Genomic DNA, 24,575 nt, shown 5'->3' with positions numbered 1-24,575 from the left:
GGCCCTTGTACTGAAAACTTTGAAAACCCCTGCCTGAAAACACACATGCCCTTTGCTAAACTCTCTAGGCCTGTTTGGCCCAGTGGCCATTTTGTTGGTTGGCTAAAGGCCTGTTTAGGAAGAACATAGATTGGTGTAAAAAACAAAAACAAAAAAAAACCTGCACAGAAAGGCTGCTGCCTGTAGATTTTCCATTTTATTTTTTTTCCCCCTTTTAAATAGGAAAACATTAGCCTGAAAAGAAATAAAATAAAAACAATTCAATCTCTTAAAATTTCCAGTAATGCAAGGTCAGCTCTTACCAAAACAGGAATCAATAAACATTTATATTTCATGGTGGCCGGAGCTGAAATGTGCTGTGCGGTGCTTGCTGCTTTTTGTACATTAATATTCCTGGGAGATAATGATCCCTCTGCAGAGCTGTAATTGTTGAAGCCAGTAATGCATCTGGTAGCTCACGGACACGTTAAAAATAACCTCCTAATAAGACCTTTTCATTGTGCTACCGTGTTCAAGTAGCTGGAGCCTTTTGTTTTCCTCCGAACAGTGAGTCCCGCTCTCTTATTTCCTAGTATGGTGGCGCACTTAGCTGGCAATTCGTCGTCTGCATCACACGGGAGGCGTGGAGCCGGAAAGCTTCTAGAAGGGTTTTTCCAGACCATCTTTGACTGGCTGTGAGCCGTAGAGAAGCCCCTCTGGTCCTGGGCCTCTTCCAAGCTGAGACAGACGTGTTGGGATTGGGTTGTGGAAAGTCATTTGCAAAAAATGGAAGCTGACTATCCTACGGTAATGTGCCAGAGAAAACTTGGTTACAAGGCCGACAGGTGTAGGGGGATGGGGAGGGGGCGGGGGGGATGCAGGATTATTGGCCTTCAAAGCTGCATCATGGAAAGTACTATATACAGTCTACCGGCCACACAATATAATCCCAAGTCAGATACACAAAACAAAACACGACTGGGAAATTGACTGATTGGCGTGGTCATAATAGTAGTAGGAAGGGCATTTCTGAATGTGCCAGGGTACTTATAGCAACCTATTAGCATCTCTTTCATGCTTCCATTTTATTATCTGATTGATGTGTGGTACAATCAATATTATCAGAAAAGCCGTAACTTCCCTGATTTTCGATTGGACTCAATCAAATTGACTCTATTGCCAGGGCAGAAAATGTATCAATTGTTTTACACTGACAGCACTGAGATAACGGAAGAGATCAATCAGAAAAGAAATTGATCACCTATTGAAGCCTGTTAAGGCTAGGGCCTCTACACCCCCCCCCCCCCCCCGGTGGTGCCCGTCGCTAGGGCCTCTACGACTCCCCCCCCCCCCCGGTGGTGCCAGTCTCTAGGGCCTCTACGACCCCCCTTCCCCCGGTGGTGCCAGTCGCTAGGGCCTCTACGACCCCCCCTTCCCCCGGTGGTGCCAGTCGCTAGGGCCTCTACGACCCCCCTCCCCCCAATGGTGCCAGTCGCTAGGGCCTCTACGACCCCCCCCCTCCCCCCGGTGGTGCCAGTCGCTAGGGCCTCTACGACCCCCCCCCTCCCCCCGGTGGTGCCAGTCGCTAGGGCCTCTACGACCCCCCCCTCCCCCCGGTGGTGCCAGTCGCTAGGGCCTCTACGACCCCCCCCTCCCCCCGGTGGTGCCAGTCGCTAGGGCCTCTACGACCCCCCCCCTCCCCCCGGTGGTGCCAGTCGCTAGGGCCTCTACGACCCCCCCCCCCCCTCCCCCCGGTGGTGCCAGTCGCTAGGGCCTCTACGACCCCCCCCCCTCCCCCCGGTGGTGCCAGTCGCTAGGGCCTCTACGACCCCCCCCCCTCCCCCCGGTGGTGCCAGTCGCTAGGGCCTCTACGACCCCCCCCCCCTCCCCCCGGTGGTGCCAGTCGCTAGGGCCTCTACGACCCCCCCCCCCCTCCCCCCGGTGGTGCCAGTCGCTAGGGCCTCTACGACCCCCCCCTCCCCCCGGTGGTGCCAGTCGCTAGGGCCTCTACGACCCCCCCCCTCCCCCCGGTGGTGCCAGTCGCTAGGGCCTCTACGACCCCCCCCCCCCCCCCGGTGGTGCCAGTCGCTAGGGCCTCTACGACCCCCCCCTTCCCCCCCCCCCGGTGGTGCCAGTCGCTAGGGCCTCTACGACCCCCCCCCCCCTGGTGGTGCCCGTCGCTAGGGCCTCTATGACCCCCCCCCCCGGGTGGTGCCCGTCGCTAGGGCCTCTACGACCCCCCCCGGTGGTGCCAGTCGCTAGGGCCTCTACGAATGGAGAAGCAGTTTGAGGGCGGATTGCAGGCGCTATTTCTAACGCTATAGTGCCTGCAAAACGCCCTTGGTGTGAAAGGGGTCTAAGTTTTCTCTTCCGGTAATCTGTTGAGTGGAGGCACAAAACACAATTCTAAGGAGTGTCCAAGATTAAATCAATTTAAGGGGGAACAATGGGGCTATTTGATCATTTCGATCACATTGCATATATATATAAAAAAAAAAAAAAAGCAATAACCAATGCAAAGGTTGTGTGGCCACCATTACTGGGGCACAATAATACCTGACAGGTTCTCTAATTCCTCTGTTATATCTAAAACTTGTAAATAAAATGTGGCTTTTAGTTGAACTTTTAAGAAGGGGAGGACGTAAAATGAGCGCAATGGGTTAATCATTAGAAAGCGAGCTCACTGTACAACGGCTATGGAAACTTTGAGCTGATTGATAATTACGTGCTGTATACACCCCTGGTGATGTCATTGCTCCTCCGTCCAGCACAAGCTGTCCAAGTTTCCTAGGGTGGGCTCCGTCTGTCTGTACAACCCGTGTGGGAGCTGGCACGCGTCGTCTTGTAAATGTCGTAGTGACGTTGTGTAAAAGACAGCTGGCAGCCCCCTTTGTTGGCCTTTTGCTATATACACACACCAACCATAACCTACCATGGGAGAGCACAGGTAAATGCCGGTCCAACCGGGGGGGGGGGCTCAGGGGTCTCATTCACACAAGCGTACAGATCCGTATACCCTTGCTGAATGGTCATTTGCAGGTGCCCAAGATGCCCAGGTGTTCTGTGCAGGGGCATGCAGGCAGCCAGCTACACAAAACTGCATGGACCCCCCACATGCATACATCTGTGCAGGTCCAGTGGGCGGGTATGTCTGCGTCCTGAGACCCACAGGATGCATGTGGAGATCTGTGCAACCGGGTGCCTATCATTGATTTCAACAGGCTGGCTGCTCATCAGTGTGTTTTTCTTTCCCCCCTTTCAAACTGCTTCCCCATAAGCCATGAAGGCAGCAGTCAGGGATGTACACATGCTGCGGCTGTGATTATTTGGTGCAGCAAAAATTATTCCCCCATCGCATTTGCCGAGTGTGACTCCTTCAAATAAGTTGGCGTGCAGTGGTGCGGCTTTTTAGCTGTTAAAACAGGTGGCGAGGGTGTGACATAAGGGGCTTCCTCGCCACCTGGCAAACTCCCTCTGAAAAGCGATCCAGTTTGGTTTGCTCTTCAGAGGGGGGGAAGCTCGTGTTACTGAGGTCACCATGTCAAATTGCATATAATTGCAAAGGTATAAAGAGGTATTTAAACCCAAGAATGAAAACGGAGTAGCATTTATATCATGGGAAGAAGGTTGCTCCATCCCTGATTACACTAGACCAGGGGTCTCCAAACTATGGCCCTCCAATTCCCATCGTGCCTAGTCATGTCTGTGAATGTCAGTTTTACAATGCCTCATGGGATGTTTAGTTCCGCAACAGCTGGAGGGCCGTAGTTTGGAGATCCCAGCACTAGACGAGATCTCCTATAGGACATTGTTGCAGCAATAGAAATCGCACAATTACAAATTGGTGTATAAAATGTAAAAGAAAAACTTTTATTGAACAGATTTAAAATTGGCTGGTCTAGACACTTCACGTCCTGATCTTGTACCATTCCTGCAATATACATGTACTGCAGGAATACATAGAAATTGCATATTCACCAAGTCCAAACTCAACATGTTTCAACTTATAGAAAGTCTTCATCAGGGAATAAGGAAGTGGAAGCAATCTAATATATGAACGTGACTGGATGTCCAGACCGACAGGTAATGGCTCAGTGGTGTAGACCACACGGGTCTCAGCCCAACCCAGACCTCAATCTCCACAGATGATCAATGGCCATCGAGGAGAAGGCAACAGAGGCGGCTTGCTTGCATTCACTAATGGAAGAAGTGAGAGGCCCCAAAATACTAGAGCTGGATGGTAGATAACCGCAGCAAAAAAGGAGAGCAATCGCCTATAAAGCCACCCAGCATGGACTCCACTTGAACCCAAGAATAAACATTTCATATATTTCAACTTTTTTTTTTCTTTCTTGTGTATATGTATGTATGTATGTATGTATATAATATAGCGTAAAATATAATGTGTTTTTTTTTTTTTAATTGTCGCTATTTTTTGTTTATACTGCAAAAATAAAACGCAGAGGTGATCAAATACCACCAAAAGAAATCTCTATTGTGTAGGGGGGAAAAAGACATCAATCTTGTTTGGGAGCCACATCACACGACTGTGCAATTGTCAGTTAAAGCGACGTAGTGCCGAATCGCAAAAAGTGCTTTGGTCAGGAAGGGGGTATATTCTTCCAGGGCTTAAGCAGTTAAGCAGTTTGTTGGTGTGAAACGCGTCAGCTCTTCTGTCCGTTCTGATGTGGCATGTATTTTTTTTTTTTTTTTTTTTTTACGAATAAAGGCACATTTTTGGAGTGCGGCTGTCCAGAATCTCTTCTCATCCTCATTGCTATAGGCATTGTCAGCACCTGTGGCTTCTAATTTAGAGGAGAGGTTCATTTCAATCTGATCTACCTGGAGCAGTGATGTCCCTTTCCCAGGTATGTTCTCTGGACCTGCTTGAAAAAAGCTGCAATATATCGCATGCTTGTTCTTGGATTCAGGCTGTAATATGGTTTTAGTACATAGCAGGGATCTTGGATGGGTGTCACTGACGGGTACGCTTTGATGTGCGTGGAATGTTGTATTACGTGGTCCCTCTGCTTTGTTTTCCAGCCCATAGTGATATTGTTTAGTCTTTCCGCAGCACCTGTTTCCCTGGGAGGAAACGCTGGGATTCCATTGTATTCTCGGGAGGATGGTGCGCCTTTAGAGTGATGAGGTCATAACACGAGGGACATCTGTGCTGTTAGAACCTGTTGTGTTATTGTGAGGAGACCGATCGAACCTGTCCATGACGGATATCACAAAGTGCGATCGTTAACGTCCTGAAGAGTTAAAGCTGAACTCCAGAAAAAAGTAAACATCCTCCCTTGCAGTGCGACTGTGTTGATACTGTAAGGGTTAACTGCTTGTTTGTCTATGGGACCGCGTTAAAGCGGAGTTCCGCCTACTTTTACCACCACTCGTTATTGTGTATGTATACAGTAAAACCTTGGTTTAACCACTTCAGCCCCGGACCATTTTCCAGCCAAAGGACCAAGCCCCTTTTTTGCGATTCGGCACTGCACAGTTTTAACTGACAATTGCGCAGTCGTGCGATGTGGCTCCCAAATAAAATTGACGTCCTTCACCCCCCCCCCCCCCCCCCCTACAAATAGAGCTTTCTTTTGGTGGTATTTTATCACCTCTGCGTGGTGTTGGTTTTATTTTTAATTTTTTTTATTTTTTTGCGCTATAAACAAAAATAGAGCGACAATTTATAGAAAAATGCAATATTTTTTACTTTTTTGCTAAAATATCCCCCAAAAATATATATAAAAAAAAGTCACTGATAAGGACTTGACTTAACTGATCTTCATTCCTATTTCTAGTCATTGACTCAAATAGTTCAGAAACCAGTGGGTGGGCAGAACAGGCCAGGAAACTAGCATTTTCATAATATCCGCTATGGAATCCCCAATTAGGCCGCATGTACACTGGCAGCTCCTAAACTTGAATTTTAGGAGCTTTGGTTGTTTGTTTTTATTTTTTTGCCAAAACGACCAAAGCTCCTAAAATCCAAGTTTAGGAGCTGCCAGTGTACATGCGGCCTAATTGGGGCTGAAAATGCTTTTTTCCTGGCTGTTCTGCCCACCCATTGGTTTCTGAACTATTAGAGTCGAGTACTAGAAATCGGAATGCAGCTCAGAAAACTCAAGTCCATTTATCAGTGACTTTTTTTTTAATTTATTTTTTGCCAAAATCCCTAAATTCAATGCGATAACTCTCGGTTCACATATATGTGAATTGGATGCGGCATTTTGAACCTCTCCTGATTCACATGACATGCAAAATAACATTGATTTCCATTGAAGCTGTTCACCTATTTGCTGTGCATCAGCGGCGTGGCTTTAAAAAGAGTCATGTGCGTTTTTTCTGAGTACTGTGGTACAATTCGGGTGCGAATTCCAGGCTCATTGAGTTCTATGGGAGCGCTTCTGAATCGCACGTGTGTTCAGGATTTCAGCACGGGTTGTCTCCTACTGCAGGAGTTAACACCCTTTTATCTACTGTGTATTGGCCAGCACTGAAATCACATCTGTGACAGAAATCTGGTCCTGATCCATGCAAATTAGCATCAGAACTTCATCAAAAAAGCATCTGAACTGCTGAACGAATGTGTGTTTTTTCTTGTGTTTTTTTGTGTTTTTTTTTGTGTTTTTTTTTTTTGTTTTTTTGCAATTTATTTATTTCAGGTACTTGTATAGCGCTGTCAATTTACGCAGCGCTTTACATATACATTGTACATTTACATCAGTCCCTACCCTCAAGGAGCTTTCAATCTAAGGTCCCGAACTCACATTCATACATACTAGGGACAATTTAGACAGGATCCAATTAACCTACCAGCATGTCTTTGGAGTGCAATGAAACGGACATACAATTCGCACTGGACATGTGTGAGCTCAGCCTAAAAGCCTATGGGGTTGATTTACTAAAGGCAGATAGACTGTGCAATTTGCAAGTGCAGTTGCACCAGAGCTTAGTAAATCAGGTAAAGCTTCACTTTGCAAAGAGTACCCAATCGCGTGCAAGGAAGAAAAAATATATTTTTTTTTGCTTGCACATAATTGGATGATGGAAGTCAGCAGTGCTTCCCCTAATTTACTAAGCTCTGTAGCAACTGCACTTTGCATAGTGCACAGTGTATTTGCATTTAAAAAAATAAACTCCTGTGTCCATGTACACATAGGCTTTTAGCAGAGTTTGGAACCTGCTGCGTTTTTAGGCTAAACCTCCCTCTCCCGAACATGGAATAATTGCGTTCAGGATGGTAATATTTTGACCGCCGGCAACGGGAAAATGCCAAACTGTGCAAAAATACTCGGTTTTCTCATTTCAGGTTTATTTTAATAAAAAGAAATTAAAACTTGGACTTGTTGCTTCTTCTTTGCTAGTTTTATGCTCTGCCTTAGAACCATGTATTATTGTCTGTACATGTAGGAATGGTTCTGTAATGTGCGGCAGTACAGATAGTCACCAGGAGGTGGCAGCAGAAGCATATGGAGAATGGCAGTAATGAGTCTCTGACTTTGCTGCAGTTATTGTGATTAGAAATGTTTTGTATTGTCTCTTCACCTCCGGCTGTGATCTGCAGAGATGGCGGAGAACTCCGAACAGGATTTCAATTGGTCAATGTGTGATGAAAGGATTGCCAATCCTTTTATTGGTTGGTCATACCAGTGTGCGCGTTTGGAATAATAATATAGGTTTTGTTGTGTTTTTTTTTTTTTTTTTTTTTTTTTTTTCTTTTTCTAGGGCCCCACATGCCTTTTTTTTTTATTTTATTTTTTTTTAGAGCATGGCAATAAGCAACCTTTTACTTTTTTCGACTTTCATTAGGCAGGCAACAAAATGCAGAATGCATAAATATATACTCATCAGCGAGCATAAAAAAAAACACACTTTTTGCGATTCAGCACTGCGTCGCTTTAACTGACAATTGTGCGGTCGTGCGACGTTGCACCCAAACAAAACTGATGTCCTTTTATTTTTCCCCACAAATGGAGCTTTCTTTAGGTGGTAAAAAAAAACGGCAAAGGTAGTGATGTGCAGTACTATGACAGGAAGTTTAGCCTAGAGGCTAATAAGCTCTGTGGGCACTAAAAATATTAGGTAATATATATACACTATCGCATAAAGTGAAAATATATGTGTAAAACAATATGCATGTTTTTTGCCCTCAAAAAACACGCATATTGTTTTACACATATATTTTCACTTTATGCGATAGTGTATATATATTACCTAATATTTTTAGTGCCCATAGAGCTTATTAGCCTCTAGGCTAAACTTCCTGTCATAGTACTGCGCATCACTACCTTTGCCGTTTTTTTTTTTTTTTTTTTACTCCTTTACTGGGGTTCAAGTACCCCACTTCAGTGTGTGCAGCAGTACAAACGCTCTTTGCTTCCCTGATTAGGCGCAGGAATAACTTTCTTATACTTTCTTTAGGTGGTATTTGATCACTTTTTTGATCAATTTTTGCGCTATAAAAAAAAAGCAACTATTTTTTTTAAAAACTCAATATTTCTTGCTATAATAAATATCCCCCAAAAATATCTAAAAAAACAAAAACAAATTTTTTTTTTTCCCTCAGTTTAGGCCGATATGTAGTCTACATATTTTTGTTAAAAAAAAAATTTACAGAGTATATTGATTTGGTTTGCGCAAAAGTTGGGGTCTACAAAATAGGGGATAGTTTTATGGCATATATATATATATATATATATATATATATATATATATATATATATATATATATATATATATATATATATATGTATATGTATATATGTATATGTATATATGTATATGTATATATATATGTATATATATATATGTATATATGTATGTGTGTGTGTGTGTGTGTTATTTATTTATATATATATATATATATATATATATATATATATATATATATATATATATATATAAATAATATAAAAATTTATCCTGACTGACATTATGGCAGACACTTCGGACACGTTTGACACTATTTTGGGACCACTGTCATACAGCGATCAGTACTATAAAAATGCACTGATTACTGTGTAAATGACACTGGCAGGGAAGGGGTTAAAGACTAGGGGGCAATCAAGGGGTCAAGTGTGTCCTATGGAGTGATTCTAACTGTGGGGGGGCTACCACTCACATGACAGATCACTTCTCCTGATGACAGGGAGCAGTGATCTGTCATGTCACAAGCCAGAACGGGAAATGCCTTGTTTACATAGGCACTTCCCTGTTCTGCGGCTCCGTGACATGATCGCTGGGAGACACGCGAGGGCACGGTGATGCTGTATGCGGCTGGCGTGTGCCCGCTAGCCCCAGCAAATAAAGGGGATGTACAGGTGCGCTCATTTGCCCACAGCTGCCATTGTGCCGACGTATATCGGCATGCGGCGGTCGGCAAGTGGTTATACAGCGCTCCTAAACCGCCCTGCCCATTGGAATGCATGCGCAGTGCTTCTGAAGCGCCGTCTGCAACAGACTGTTTTAACCCTTTCTTTGGCTGCTAGCGGAGGTTCAAAGCACCCCACTAGTGGCCAAAAAGCTCCGCTAATACGTAGATAAAGTGCCGCTAAAACTAGTGGTGCGACCTCACCGTGAAATTGCTGTTGGTGATGACTAGAGGGGAGCTGGTGCCTATAGCGGACAGTCTGGGTTCATCTTTCATCATCTATTAAAACAAAACCTGGTTGCTCTGCTATATAGTGCCATGTTTACTTTATTTTTAATTGATCAGTATTGGAATATAGGAAAAAAATCAGCAATTGGGTTCACCTTCACCCTGCCCCTTGTAGCGGTTCCGCATCCTTCTAAATGGCGTTAAAAGATCTGCTAATGCAAGGATATGAGAGGAGAATGGCTGCAGTCACTTAGCTAATCTTTATTTCGTAGAAACCGCATTGATTTCTGCTTCCTCTCAGTACACATTACAGGTTGTGGCCTCTCTGTGCAGAGGATTACATCATGGTAAAGATGACAAACGATGGACGCTGCGCTTCTTCTGCAGGCATTGTATTACATGGAAATGCATCCAGACTGTCATTTTAATTAATCTCCTGTGTTTTTATATGATGCTATAGAGGCACTCAGGTGGAACTGATCCCGTGCTGCCCCGCTTCTAATCCTCCTTTCCTGTTTCCTGTGTTAATTGGCTCGGTGTAAAGTGTTGTGTTTTATTTTATTTATTTTTGTCTGGGAACAACCTTCAAGAAAGGCAAAGTGACTTCGGAGTTTACGATTGGTGGGAGTGGCATGCAAATCTTGACTTTTCCATTAGAAGTCTAACTTGGCCCCTCCTACTTCTGTGCTGACCTGTCTTTAAAGTGATGCTAAACATAATTTCTATTCTCCAAAAAAATCCATACGCATGCACTAGGGGTGCAACGGATCCAAAAACTCATAGATCGGATCGTTCCTCAGATCAGAGTCACGGATTGGATAATTTTTCGGATCAGCAAATAATTGAATCTCCCCCAATGTAATATTGGCTGAGCATGGATGGGTATGGCTGGGTATTGGCAGGGTAAGTATTGGCAGGGATGGCTGTGACTGCACTTTGGCCTAGTTCGAGCGGCAGCCATCTTGGTGCACCCGTCGGCGTTTACAATGTGATCGCTCCGTCATATGACGTAGCGATCACCTGTAAACAAACCGGCGTCATGATTCTTCTCTCTGTACTGATCTGTACAGTGGGGGGTGGGGGGGGGGAGAAATCGGACGGCAGCAGCGCTGTGGGCTGGATCTGTAGAGCCCACAGCGCTGCTGCCATCCGATTTTCCCCCCCTGTACAGATCAGTACAGAGAGAGGAATCATGACGCCGGTTTGTTTACAGGTGATCGCTATGTCATTTGATGGAGCGATCACATTGTAAACGCCGACGGGTGCACCAAGATGGCTGCCGCTCAAACTAGGCCAAAGCCACGGCCTTTCGTAAGGCCGAGATCACAGCGTGTGCTGATCCGAGCGGGGTTACCCATTCGGATCACGGATTGGTGCCGATCCGTTTCACCCCTAGCATCCACTACTTAATGACCATGTAACCTAGTTTTCAGGAAATGGATGCACCGTGAACTGAGCAATCAAAGACCGCTGATTGCTCAGTTCTTGGTCTTCAGTGACTGTCGGTCACCAGCTCCCTGCTCTGCCCCTCCAGCACTCACTGGATCTCTGTGCTGTAAGGGGAGCGGGTCGCTGAGACATTAAAATCGGGATCTCTCCAGAGCCTTTCAAGTCAACAGGGCCACTGTGCAAACGCCCCACAACCATGGGCAATGCACACAAGTGCAGGGTTGAAGGGGTTGGAACAGGACTTTTTGAATTCTGCTCTATGCTCCCATCCTATAACTAAGCCCCACTGGATGGGACGAAATGCATCGGTGTGTGTGTGTGGAGCATGTCTATGGATGCTGGAATAAGGAGAAATGCTAACCTTATTCTGCTATCCAGGAAGGTCCTTCCAGCAATGTGACTGGTCTCTGCTGCCTCCTCTCTAAGCCACTTAAAGCCACGCTCGCCCCTCACCCCTCGCCATGCCTTGCATTGTACATGACACCGAGGCACTGCCCACAGATCTGAGCTTTGGGGAGAAGAGGGCTTCACCAGAGATGGCCAGAATGGATGTTTGGGGTCTTTAGTTTAGGGTCTTCTGTGGGAATTTACCTTACATAAAACAGCTGACATCAATACCAAACCATTGACAATGGTTTTAAAGCACCTGTCCAAGGTTAAGGAAATCCTGAAAACATGACCTGTTGGAGATGCTTGAGGACTGAGGTTGGGATCCACTGCTCTACCCCCTAGAAATAATGAATATTTAACCCTTGCAGTGCCAGGGGGGCCCATTGCAGGGTCAGATTTTCTTTCTAATGCCTGGACCTGGCCTTTTTAGAAGCCCTCACTGACCAATAGATATATAACAAATTCCTAGAAGGTGGGGCCAAGCTCACAGTTTTGTAGGGAAAGTTCAGATCTGTGTGGTTGCAGTTTTGTAGATCACCAGAACTGATGACCGTTTTGCCGTGCGGTTTTTAATGACAGTGACTTCTGCTTTTGCTCTCTTACTTTATCTGCTCTAAGTCCTCCGGATTCAGAATGAGTTAATTTTAATCAGAAAGTACAATGTCTCTTCAGTAAGCACATATTCTGATTTTTTTTTATTTATTTATTTATTTTTTTTTTTTTTAACATGTTTGCTCCTCCTTAATTTTTTCAGCATTGTATTAAATAGCAAAAAGTAGGGCTTGCTTAAAAGCTTCAGACCCCATTGACACGGCTGAAGGTACCACGCCGATGTAAAGCAGGGGTCTCAAACTGGCGGCCTTCCAGCTGTTGCGAAACTGCAAGTCCCACGAAACATTGCAAGGCTGACAGTTACAAGCTTGACTCCCACAGGCACGATGGAATTTGTAGTTTTGCAACAGCTGGAGGGCCACCAGTTTGAGACCCCTTTTGTAAAGTCATACCCCAGGTGATGGGGGCTTTACTGAAGCCTATAGGGTGGTGATGATCTAACTCAACCTATCTGAACCTTTTCACCCCAGAAGACCCCTAAAATAATTTCCAGGTCTTGGATCCCTGATGGATCGGTCTGAGCAGGTGTCTTCCATGGGGAAAAGTGTCCCTTAGATTGATGGTCATTGTGAAGAATGTCCCACCTTACAGTGGTGGTCAAAGTGGCCCCCTTAGAGGCAACTTATTGGTGCTATGACATTGGCCTTATCAAGCTCCATTAAACGGGAGGTCAATCGGCCAAAATGCAAGGAACGCCTAACCATCTCTGGAGGAACCCTTCAGGTTCTACGGAACTCCATTTGAGCCTAATCTTGAGGACCTGCCTCTGGAGGGATGGTGGCATAGGACAAGGCCTTTCTTGTCTTTTCTCTACACTGCACTACTGCCTTCCCCTACACAGATTCCGCCCCTAACTAGCCCCCTACCCAGCTGGGCAATGTAGCCACTAGACTAACAGGAATTTGTTTCCTTCTACTACGTTAATCACTTCCCTACCAGGCCATAGTAAAATGACATCCTCTATTTTGTGGGGGCATATCTGAATGATGCCTGTAGCTGCAGGCATCCGTCATGTATATCATTCTTTCCAGTCAGTGGTTCTGTGAAAGATGAAAACAATCGTACCGGCAGTTCCACCGCTTGATCTTTCTTATAGTCGCCATCCGGTGCTTCTCTGGGCTCTCCCGTGCCATGGGGGGGCCTGGAGAAAGAATCGCCCGCCGCCGGATGACAAGCATAGAGATTAGAGACCTTATGATGTCATGCCCGGACCCCGCATTGTAAACAAAGCCGCGATCGTGGCTGTCGGCATGAAATCTGAGAAATTTTTTATTTTTTTTTTAATTCCCCCAATCTTATGCTTTACAGCTTGGAGGAGAGATGTGGGGTCTTACCCCGCATCTCTCCATAAAGAGAACCTATCACCATAGATTCCTGTACAAGGGACTAAATAGGACTAAAAGTGATCAAAAAAAATTAAATGTAAAAAAAAAAAGTGTAAAAAGAAACTAAAATATTTTTTTTTTTTTTTTTTTTTTAAACGCCCCCGTCTCCGGTAGCTCGCGATTTTTCTTTCCTGCAAACATGGGTTGCTGTCCCCGCTGGGAGAACCCAGCGATTATTGCTTCAGCCCGTGATTGAAGGAAAGAAAGAAAATTGCATAATGTATGGCCTGCCTAAATTAAAGTTTTTTTTTATTACATAGAGTGCACACTCTATGTAATTACAGCAAAGATGCTTAGGGGTAATCACTTCTCTGCCTTTCCGGGGTTCTGGGTTAAAATCCCGGTCCAGACAAATATCTGCATGGGGTTTGCATGTTCCTGTGCTTGCCTGGGTTTCCTCTGGGTATACTAGGTTCCTCCCACACTAAGTTGCACATTAAGTTAACTGGCTCCTTTTCAAATTGGTCCTGATATGCGTATGTATGTAAGATAAGGACCTTAGATTGTAAGCTGCTTGAGGTCAGGGACTGATGTGAATGTACAGCACCGTGTACATTGTCAGTGCTAAATACTCCCCACCGTTTTCACATTTCTGTACGTGCAGCCACATACAGTATATAGGAGTCAACTTTGTAGGACATTCCGCTCCAGTTAAATACAAGTCGGTCAGCTTTAGCCTGTCTTCACACTGATGCGGTGCGATGTAGTGCAGTTTTACATGCGATTTGGAGTGCTAGTACGGTTAAATTTTGCGGTGCGATTTCTGCGTTTCCGATGTGGTTCTCACGGCTATAGAGTGTAAAATCTCACCACTCCACACTAAACTCGCACAGGACCCCATTTTTTTTTTTTTTTTTTTTTTTTTTTTTTTTTTTAACCACACCAAAATCACATCACAATGCATCTGTGAACAGCCTTCATAGGAAGTGATTGTTTTTTTCACTTGACATTCAAATCTATGCTTTCTGGAAGGCCTAATCACATCAGATTTGCATAAGTGTGACTTAGGCTGGGTTCACATTTATGCGAATTGTATGCGGTTTTCCCACATCCAATTTCGCATAACATGTAAGTGTGACCGGCTTTTAATGGAGCTGGTTCACACCTGTCCAGGGCGGCTCCTCTGCAGTTTTAAAAAGGGTTCTGTGCGTTTTTTGTGGCACCTGAACCAGTGAACAGAAACTCGCAGGACACCAGACTACATATGGTAACCCAGCCTTACCGATCTGGATTCTATGTTGCTCCACATTCCTAGGTGCCTCACAGATCAAACTGTAGAGGACTGAATGAATTCCCCATGGGGCCCGGGGCCTGTTCTGGCTCAGCTGCGATGGAGCCTTTAGAAAGATTAATAGTTGTGTATATTCTCTCCTCCCAGGTGGAGGACACCATAATGGATGCTTTCCAGCATTTCATAAGGTCTAACGAAAAAGACGCTTTAGTAGATAGGGAGCTGAAATATAAACTTTCTGTGATCCACTGGGTTTCATTTTGATCTTAAGGAGAAGGTTTGCAGCATGTTAGTTGAGGAAAGCTTTTTATTTTTTTTTTTTTTTTCAGTAGAACATGCACCATGGCCTTATGAACGCTTGTTTGAACATTTGTACCATTTAATGACATGGCAAATGTTGTTCAAAAGTACTTAAAAAAAACTAATGAAAATTTTGGAGAGATTTGGATTTCTTAAATGAAAACCAAATTTAGGGTCCTTTCACACGGGGCGGATCAGTGCTGATCCGCCCTGTGTATATCCGCTTGCTCAGTGGGGATCGCCGGAGAGCTCTCCGCTGAGCAGGAAGATGACAGGTCGGTCTTTGCACACTGTGCAGGGATGGACCTGTCACAGCGCCGCACTCCCCTATGGGAGATCGGGTGACGACGGACCGCAGTGTCCGTCGTCATCCGATCCGATGACGGATGGAAAAATAGCTTTTTCCTCTGTCACAATTTTTCGGATCGGAGCGGCTCGGATGTCAGCGGACTTGTCATAGACCTCTATGGAGCATCCGTTCAGGTCCGCCTGAAAAACTGACAGGCGGATCTGAACGGATCGTCCGTGTGAAAGGGCCCTTACTGTTAGAAGTTCTTTCGAGACAAAATTTCCATCCCACTTTTTAAAGTTTTCCCATCGCTACCTTTGAAAACGAGCATCCATTTGACCCGACAAATGATTAGAATATCAAACGTACATTCTTAGTGGCTGTAAAAAAAACAAACAAAAAAAACACTCAAAGACAAAGGCATAATGAGCTTGTATGCATCACATACTAGCTCATTATGAAATGCTTGCCTTAAATTGAAGCTGTTGCAGTGGTCCCGGCACACCGCCGTGACCGACAACAGGTCTCCCTCTAGTTATTTCCACTGTGATTGGCCAGAGCTGCAATGACGTCACTCCCGTGCATGCGTGCGGGAGTTGGCGGTCATGGCTACTGAAGAAACGGCATGAGTGGGCCGTTTCTTCTGTGTGCATGTGCCAAAAGACGTTTGCACATGTGGTTACAGTGAATATCTCCTAAACTGTCCATATGGGAAGAGCCAAGATGTCATACATGTCACAGGCATGAATCCAAACTGCTGCAGATCTATCCCTCTCCATGTACTTTTTTTTTAGCACTGTCAATTTTCGCAGCACTTTACATATAAACATTGTACATTCACATCGGGCCCTACCCTCAAAGAGCTTACACTCTAAGGTCCCTAGCTCACATTCATATACTAGGGCTAATTTAGACAGAAGCCAATTAACCTACCAGCATGTCTTTGAAGTGTGGGAGGAAACCGGAGTACTCGGAGGAAATCTGAGCAGGCACAGGGAGAACATGCAAACTCCAGGCAGGTAGTGTCATGGTTGGGCTTTGAACCAGCAACCCTTTTTACTGCTAGACAAGAGTGCTAACCACTACACCACTGTGTAGATATTAGAGCTATGCAGATTGTCTAATGAAAAAAACAACTTTTTCTTTAATTCACGATTGGAATGGAGTGTGTTTGTTTTTTGTTTTTTTTTGTTTTTTATGGACACCATGCCAGTCCTGAGGAGCTGCAGGTCGGAGTTTTTTTAGGCGAGGCCACAGCTTCGGCCTAGTCTGCGGCGTCCTGCCTCGCTGAGTAGGCCAAAGCCTCGGCTAAAAACTCCTCAGGACCGGCGCGGTGGTGAAAAAAAACAAAAAATGATTTTTGCTTCAATTTTGAATCGATTTGACCTCTCAACTCTATTCAAGATTTAAATCAAATTTTCTTTTTCCCCAGCCCTAGTAGATAGATAAATAGATATATATAGAGATATATGGATACTCTCATGGTGCAGTAATTCAAGTCATTTATTTAAAAAGGTTGTATTGCACTTACATCAAAGAAGATGGTCAGCATGTATTGTATAAGAATCGCCATTTAGCGCCTCACCTGCGTTCCAGCTGACCGGGACTGACGAATCGCAAACACCCCTGAAGACGTCAGATATAGGCTAACGAAGCGGCGTTGGGTAGTGTTTGAGATGCATCAATGGGAACGCAGTTGTAGTTTTCTATACAATACATGCTAATCCTTGTCTAACTGTACTGTCTGCCCTCATGTTGTAAAGAGCTGCGTAAACTGTGGGCGCTATATAAATCCTGTATAATGTCAAGTTTATCGGGCGGTTCCACCTGTCACTCTGCAGCCGAAGCTAAAAATGCTGCGCCATGTGTACAGCCCCCCATTACAGGCTGTAATGTTATGATGCGGGTGGGCGGCCGGAGGGCAGTAAAACTGCAGCTCAGTTGCCTGTTTTTACTGTCCTCTGGCTGCCCATATAAAAGAGAACATATATCATCATCTCGGACTAGGCAGTGATATAGTCTACATCCTACAAATGAAATTTGGATGTATTCCCCTTTACAGCACGCATGCTTGTAGTTTTCTGCTGGTGGTGCTCTATGATCCGTATGCTGCAATGCTGTCCTAGGCTGGATCTGGTCCATCTCGCATTAAACGATTATGGGGCAGGTTCTCGGGATCGTAAAACTATTTCATCGCAGGCTTAAGTGAATGACTTGTGGTCTTGGGGAATGTATACAGTTTAGTGAGAAGTATCCCACCCGGTGACTGCAGCTGATCCCGACATTCCTTCTTCTCCTCAGTACCCCGCCCAGCTCTCTGCTTCCCATCATCGCTGTATTATGGATGTATTATGGATGCAGTCATCTCTATACCTGATTTATGAAGAAGTGTCTCCCAAACATTCCTTGTGTTTCAGCATTAGAACAGCAAGTATGTGAATGTTAGGGCTGTCTCACACAGGCAGTGGATTGCTTTTCAGATGGCGGCAAAGCGGTGGCTGAGTGTTTTCAGGAGGCAATCTCCTGCCCGCTTCCTGAATGTGCTTATTTTAAAAAAATTTTTTAAATTTTTGTTAAATTTTGATATCTGTCTTAAAATATTGCACCGCAGCTTCAAGCCAAGCATTTGTCTCACAGTTGTGATCTGCTCCCATTGACCTTTAGGCCAAGGCCAGCCATAGACAGTTCGAAACTCGGCTGCTTCACTAGTTACCGGCCAAGATTTGATCCGTGTATGGGCTGGCTGAATGTACCCAAGTTAATTGATCGATCAACTTTGGTACAACCAGCCTGCTGGATTTTACTTGCGACCATAGCTAGTGGCTCCCCCCCCCCCCCCCCCACCCCCCAAAACCAATACTTGGCGGTGCTATTTGCATCAATACAAAATTAATGCACGCAAATTGTACTGCAATTTTAACAGATATGTGGTGCGATTACTTTCCAAATCGCATGCTATTTCCCCCCCACCGCTCCTGCGAGTGGATATAAAAAGGGAAAAGTGCCATCTAGTGGGCAGTTTATACTTTTTTTTTTTTTTTTAGAACTCACGATACACATCTGACCAAATGCAAGTCTACAAAGGTGTCCTGGTCCTGACGATAGCAATTCACAGCTGCTGGAGGTGCTCACAAGGCTAAAGGAGAAGTTCCGGGACCCCGTGGGTAAAGGGCCAAAGTGATGCCTGCTTGGGGGGGCAGACCCCCTCTACATCTTCTCCAGCGGCTGTGATTTGCGATTATTGGCGGAAACCGGGACATCCATGCAGACTTTGCATTTTGGCAGATCTGTATTGTGAGTTCTATCTGACCAAATGCAAAGTCTGCATGGATGTCCCGGTCCTGCCAATGATGGCAAATCACGGCCACTGGAGGTGCTCACCAGGCTGGAGAGGATGTAGAGGCGGTTCGCGCCCCCCAAACTGACATCACTTCCGCCCTATACCCCCACAGGGCCCCGGAACTTCTCCTTCAGCCCTGTGAGCACCTCCAGCAGCTGTGGATGGCCATCATCGGCAGGACCAGGACACCTATGCAGATTTTGCATTTGGCCAGTTATGTATTGTGAGTAGGGATGAGCCGAACCACCCATCCCCCCCCCCCCCCCCCCCCGTTGGGTTCGCATCAAGAATATGCGAACAGGCAAACAATGTGTGCAAACATTAGTCTGAGACACGAACATGAATTGATTGACCCGCCTCCTTGGGACGCTCCTGCTGTATGGCGTGTCTTCGCTTTGACAGTTCTTTTATAATTGTCATTGCCCCATCATTGGTGGTGTTCCCGGGGGGAATGGTGCCCCATCATTGGTGGTGTTCCCGGGGGGAATGGTGCCCCATCATTGGTGGTGTTCCCGGGGGGAATGGTGCCCCATCATTGGTGGTGTTCCCGGGGGGAATGGTGCCCCATCATTGGTGGTGTTCCCGGGGGGAATGGTGCCCCATCATTGGTGGTGTTCCCGGGGGGAATGGTGCCCCATCATTGGTGGTGTTCCCGGGGGGAATGGTGCCCCATCATTGGTGGTGTTCCCGGGGGAATGGTGCCCCATCATTGGTGGTGTTCCCGGGGGGAATGGTGCCCCATCATTGGTGGTGTTCCCGGGGGGAATGGTGCCCCATCATTGGTGGTGTTCCCGGGGGGAATGGTGCCCCATCATTGGTGGTGTTCCCGGGGGGAATGGTGCCCCATCATTGGTGAGAGCAGAGGTATGCAAGTCAAATCCTTCAAGTATAGGTTCTAAATATTACAGTATATGTAAATAATCAATAAATATTCCATCATAATTCTACTCGGAATCAGACTCCCTTACATATGTAAGTGAGTCTGATTCTGAGTAAAATTATGATGGAATATTTATCTATGTTCTATGGTCATATTTACCTGGTTATCGGGAAGCCATCGGCGAAACGCGTCAACCAGTATCTTATTTTGGTTACAAAAGTAGAACGTGTTTTTTAATGAAATTTTTATATTTGCATAGTTTGTATTTTGTATCAATAAAATTCTAAATTTATTACAAATAGTTTGTATATCTTGTTCCAGGTACCAGTATAGTCCGTTTTCTCCTTCTCCCTTTTTTTTGTTTGATCAAAACCCTAATCGGCCAACGAATCGATTATGAAAAGAATAATTAGTTGCAGCCCTAGTTTAATACCTAGTCTTGTTTTGCATCCAACCTTTTGATCCTGAGACCTGACCAATGTAAACATTGGCCTGGATGTGTCTTTTGTGATCACTGAAAATAGTTGGGTGTATTTCCCCAAATAGCTGAACAACGCAGTTTTGTTTACTGTAAAGTTGAGTGTGGGACCAATTTTCTCGTGGGTTCTGAACAGCAGGAAACGATCATTGGATAGGCCTGTGGACCGGTGAGAACGTTCGATGAGTCAATGAGTTTAAGAGGTAGAGGATGCCAAGATGAACTTCCATTTGCTAAACACAATCCCATAACCATGGCAATAATGTATAGCAGGAAAAGCGCTCTTAGCATTGCTGATGATGGGTATCCTGTGATCCGCGTTGTTGCTGCGGGTCCGAACGCGTCGATCACAGAAGAGGGCCTATAGACAAATAACATCGGAAAGAACGCTGTGACAGGCCAAAAAAATGTTCATTAAGGCTGCTAAAGATTTGTTGGCCTGTTTAGAAGAAGCCATTTTCCTGCAGTACAATGGAGGAGAACTTGTTGCTTAGTAGAAGCTGTAAATCTTTGGGGTCCGGGGCAGTAAATAAAAAAAACTTGTTAGAATTGTGTGTGTGTGTGTGTTTTTTTTTTTTTATGTAAGATGCTTGGCAGTGAAACAAAACGTCTCTCTGCCCGAAATCCTCGGGGATTCAGAGACACTTGTGCAGCATTATAATAGGGGGGTCATTGAGAATCGGCAAGGCTGAGGCTTTCCTTTTTATTAGTTCTCGGATCCCTTCTTGTTGTATACTAGTATATTACAAGGTGTGTGATGTCTTGCCAGAATGCATTTTCTGTGCTTTGGCTGTATTGAATGTTCAGTGGCAATTTCATTGCCTACAAAAGCTGAATTCATGCGTTGGGCCTTAAGGAACATTGCCATCTAGTGGCCAAATTACCACGAACAATTGTTCCATTTTGTCTAGTTGACCCTTAAAGCGAACCTGTATGCCAGTGCCAGACCATTCATTTTAAACAACAATTTAACAATGAGCTTATATGCGCATTTTAAAGGGTTAGTTCGCCTTTTCATAAAAAATGAAAAGGGAAAAGAACACCCCAGTCCGTTCCCCGCTGTACTTACTGCTGTGGGTAATGAGCTGTTGGTGCCCACACAGCAGTGCAATGTTCCAGGTTTTTTTGATCCCACTCTTCTTTCTGCAGGCTTCTGATGCTTTGTGCTGGCGCTGACCAATCAGAATTGCTCCAATCTGTCCTGGAAGCCCCTGCAGAGCAAATCCTCAGACTGGAACCCCCTCTGGGTGACTGAACTGCCTGGGTGCCCTCTGACTGCCCCATTTGGGTGCCTTCTGTGCCACTGCCCTGTCTGGGGGGCCCTGGGCCGTGACTGGACCGTCTGGGGGGGGCCCTGGGCCGTGACTGGACCGTCTGGGGGGGGGGCCCTGGGCCGTGACTGGAGCCGTCTGGGGGGGGGGGGGGGGGCCCTGGGCCGTGACTGGACCGTCTGGGGGGGGGGGGCCCTGGGGCCGTGACTGGACAGTCTGGGGGGGGGGGCCCTGGGCCGTGACTGGACCGTCTGGGGGGGGGGGGGCCCTGGGCCGTGACTGGACTGTCTGGGGGGGGGGCCCTGGGCCGTGACTGGACCGTCTGGGGGGGGGGGGCCCTGGGCCGTGACTGGACCGTCTGGGGGGGGGGGCCCTGGGCCGTGACTGGACCGTCTGGGGGGGGGGGCCCTGGGCCGTGACTGGACCGTCTGGGGGGTGGGGGGGCCCTGGGCCGTGACTGGACCGTCTGGGGGGGGGGGCCCTGGGGCCGTGACTGGACCGTCTGGGGGGGGGGGCCCTGGGCCGTGACTGGACCGTCTGGGGGGGGGGGGCCCTGGACCGTCTGGGGGGGGCCCTGGGCCGTGACTGGACCGTCTTGGGGGGCCCTGGGCCGTGACTGGACCGTCTGGGGAGGGGCCCTGGGCCGTGACTGGACCGTCTGGGGGGCCTTGGACCGTCTGGGGTGCCCTGGGCCGTGACTGGACCGTCTGGGGGGGCCTTGGGCCGTGACTGGACCGTCTGGGGGGCCTTGGGCCGTGACTGGACCGTCTGGGGGGCCTTGGGCCGTGACTGGACCGTCTGGGGGGCCTTGGACCGTGACTGGACCGTCTGGGGGGGCCTTGGGCCGTGACTGGACCGTCTGGGGGGGGCCCTGGGCCGTGACTGGGACCGTCTGGGGGGGGGGGGGGCCTGGGCCGTGACTGGACCGTCTGGGGGGGGGGCCCTGGCCGTGACTGGACCGTCTGGGGGGGGGGGGCCCTGGGCCGTGACTGGACCGTCTGGGGGGGGGGGGCCCTGGGCCGTGACTGGACGTCTGGGGGTGGGGGGGCCCTGGGCCGTGACTGGACCGTCTGGGTGGGGGGGGGGGCCCTGGGCCCGTGACTGGACCGTCTGGGGGGGGGGGGGCCCTGGGCCGTGACTGGACCGTCTGGGGGGGGGGGCCCTGGGCCGTGGCTGGACCGTCTGGGGAGGGGCCCTGGGCCGTGACTGGACCGTCTGGGGAGGGGCCCTGGGCCGTGACTGGACCATCTGGGGGGGGGGGCCCTGGGCCGTGACTGGGACCGTCTGGGGGGGCCTTGGACCGTCTGGGGTGCCCTGGGCTGACTGGACCGTCTGGGGGGCCTTGGACCGTGACCGTCTGGGGGCCTTGGACCGTGACTGGACCGTCTGGGGGGCCTTGGCGTGATGGACGTTGGGGGGGGGGGCCCTGGACCGTCTGGGGGGGGGGGGGGCCCTGGGCTGTGACTGGACCGTCTGGGGGGCCTTGGACCGTCTGGGGTGCCATGGGCCGTGACTATTCCCCCACCTTCCTGCAATGTATGCCCTTAATGGGACAGCCCTTTGTGCATGATAACATATTGCATATTACTGTAAGTAGACACATAACTGATGCATCTTTTTAAAGTAGGCTCTGGAATAACTTGTGGTTTAAATTAAATTTCTTCTCCCAGAATTCTGTCCTTTTGATGTTTGCACAACAAGATTTCCAGTGTTCCTCCCTAATGACATGACTGTTCCCAGTGAGGCACTGTATGCATGCTTAGAAAATTAGGCATTTCTTGATGCTCTTGGGCGTCAACTGTTCCTTACCATTACATGCAACGCAACTCAAGTGTGATGTACTTTTTTATTTCTTACAGATCTGAGTGAGCTGTAGCTGATGAGAGGTTAAGGAAGTCCAGGATGACGGCTATAACGACCGATTATGACCACATTGAGATCCAACAGCAGTACAGCGATGTCAACAATCGCTGGGACGATGAGTGGGACAACGAGAACAGCTCTGCAAGACTCTTCGAGCGTTCCCGTATTAAGGCCTTAGCAGGTTGGTGCCTCATGCTCTTAGAATTGTATGCAGAGATTGCTCATATCCATCCCTTCTCAGATCCTCAGAATGTTTGCACCAAGTCTGCATTTTATATAGTTTTACCGCTGTTTCTGATAGTGATGCACCGAAAAGAATTCAGGATGCATTTGACTGAAACCGACTGTTAAAAAAATAAACCTCTCTCCTCTCTCCTCGGCAACTTTTTGAAGCGTGTTAAAAATCTTGCTTGCTGCATATTTGGTCATCACCTCCCCATTGAAATGCACTGAAAACGCAGCATGAACATATAAAAAATGCACCCGTGTTGTGTTCTTTGAGGCATTTTTTGAGTCGCATGACCTATGAAACATACCTTAAGCATGGTAAAATCACGGGTATTTTGGCAGCCATTATCTGCACCTTTTTGGGCTGCTGAAAACACCTGGGATTTTACTGTGCTTATGGTGCATTTTTGTGACTTCTTGCTGTGTTTTCAGTGGGGAGGTGATGACCAAATATGCAGCAAGCAAGATTTTTAACACAATAATGGCCACCAAATTCATATTCATGATTGTGTGTGTATATATGCATGTATGTGTTTTTATATATATATATATATATATATATATATATATATATATAATATATATAATATATATATATATATATATATATAGTGTGTATATTATTATGAATTTAATTTCATAATGCAAAAAAAAAAAATGCATCGGCACAATGCTGAAAACCCTACTTTTAGCCCAAATTTCGGTGCATCACTAGTTTCTAAGATTGGGCTAGAATTGTAGGCCGTTCTTCCAAAGTATTTCACATGCACATTTTCTTTTTCCAATGTGCAAATTATCCTTATCTGTCCTATTTGTGGAACTTGTTGGGTTTGTTGACCACTCCTGAGCGGCCAGAGACTGTTTGTTTTTTTTGTCGCTGCCAAGAGCCCTAGGGTTAATAATGTTTGGTTTCCTTTTGGTTGTAAATGGGAAAGAGGAGCTTCAAAAACCACCCGGAGCTGCTTAGTGGCAGTAGAGTTCATTATCTAGTTTCACAGGCTTCTGGTTGAGAAAACTCGGAAAACTGTAGAAAATAGAAACAGAGGGCGCACTGGCCTAGTGCGTTATCCAACATACATTTATTGAAGATGGAGAAAATATAACTGCTCACAAGTGTAGGTAGTAACTCGCTCATCCGGGCCACTGCAAGTGGCTGTTATCTCCAAACTTATCAAAGCCTCTAGCCCAAGGAGGACCTCACCAGGGTCCCTGCCGGCTAATGCATTTCAAAGTTTACCCTTCATCAGAGCGCCTGATGAAGGTGTAGCCGTTCTTCCGA

General features: G+C 46.8%; 1 protein-coding gene across 4 annotated transcripts in view; it reads left to right on the top strand.

Moving 5' to 3' along the window:
• The window catches only part of SPTBN1 (spectrin beta, non-erythrocytic 1), a 295,191-nt gene that overhangs the window by 49,412 nt on the left and 221,204 nt on the right, over positions 1–24,575 (top strand). For all 4 annotated transcript variants that reach the window (XM_077485548.1, XM_077485547.1, XM_077485546.1 and 1 more), the window contains exon 2: positions 23,065–23,249. In XM_077485548.1, coding sequence (XP_077341674.1) covers positions 23,108–23,249 — 142 coding nt within the window. In that variant the 5' untranslated portion in view covers positions 23,065–23,107. The remainder of the gene's footprint in view (positions 1–23,064; positions 23,250–24,575) is intronic.

This window comes from Lithobates pipiens, unplaced genomic scaffold, assembly GCF_037356315.1.
Source record: "Lithobates pipiens isolate NorthernLeopardFrog02 unplaced genomic scaffold, aLitPip1_a1.2 Scaffold_18, whole genome shotgun sequence".
Classification (NCBI taxonomy): domain Eukaryota; kingdom Metazoa; phylum Chordata; class Amphibia; order Anura; family Ranidae; genus Lithobates; species Lithobates pipiens.
The sequence above is the reverse complement of the archived record's forward strand: the minus strand, read 5'-3'. Positions and strand labels throughout refer to the sequence as shown.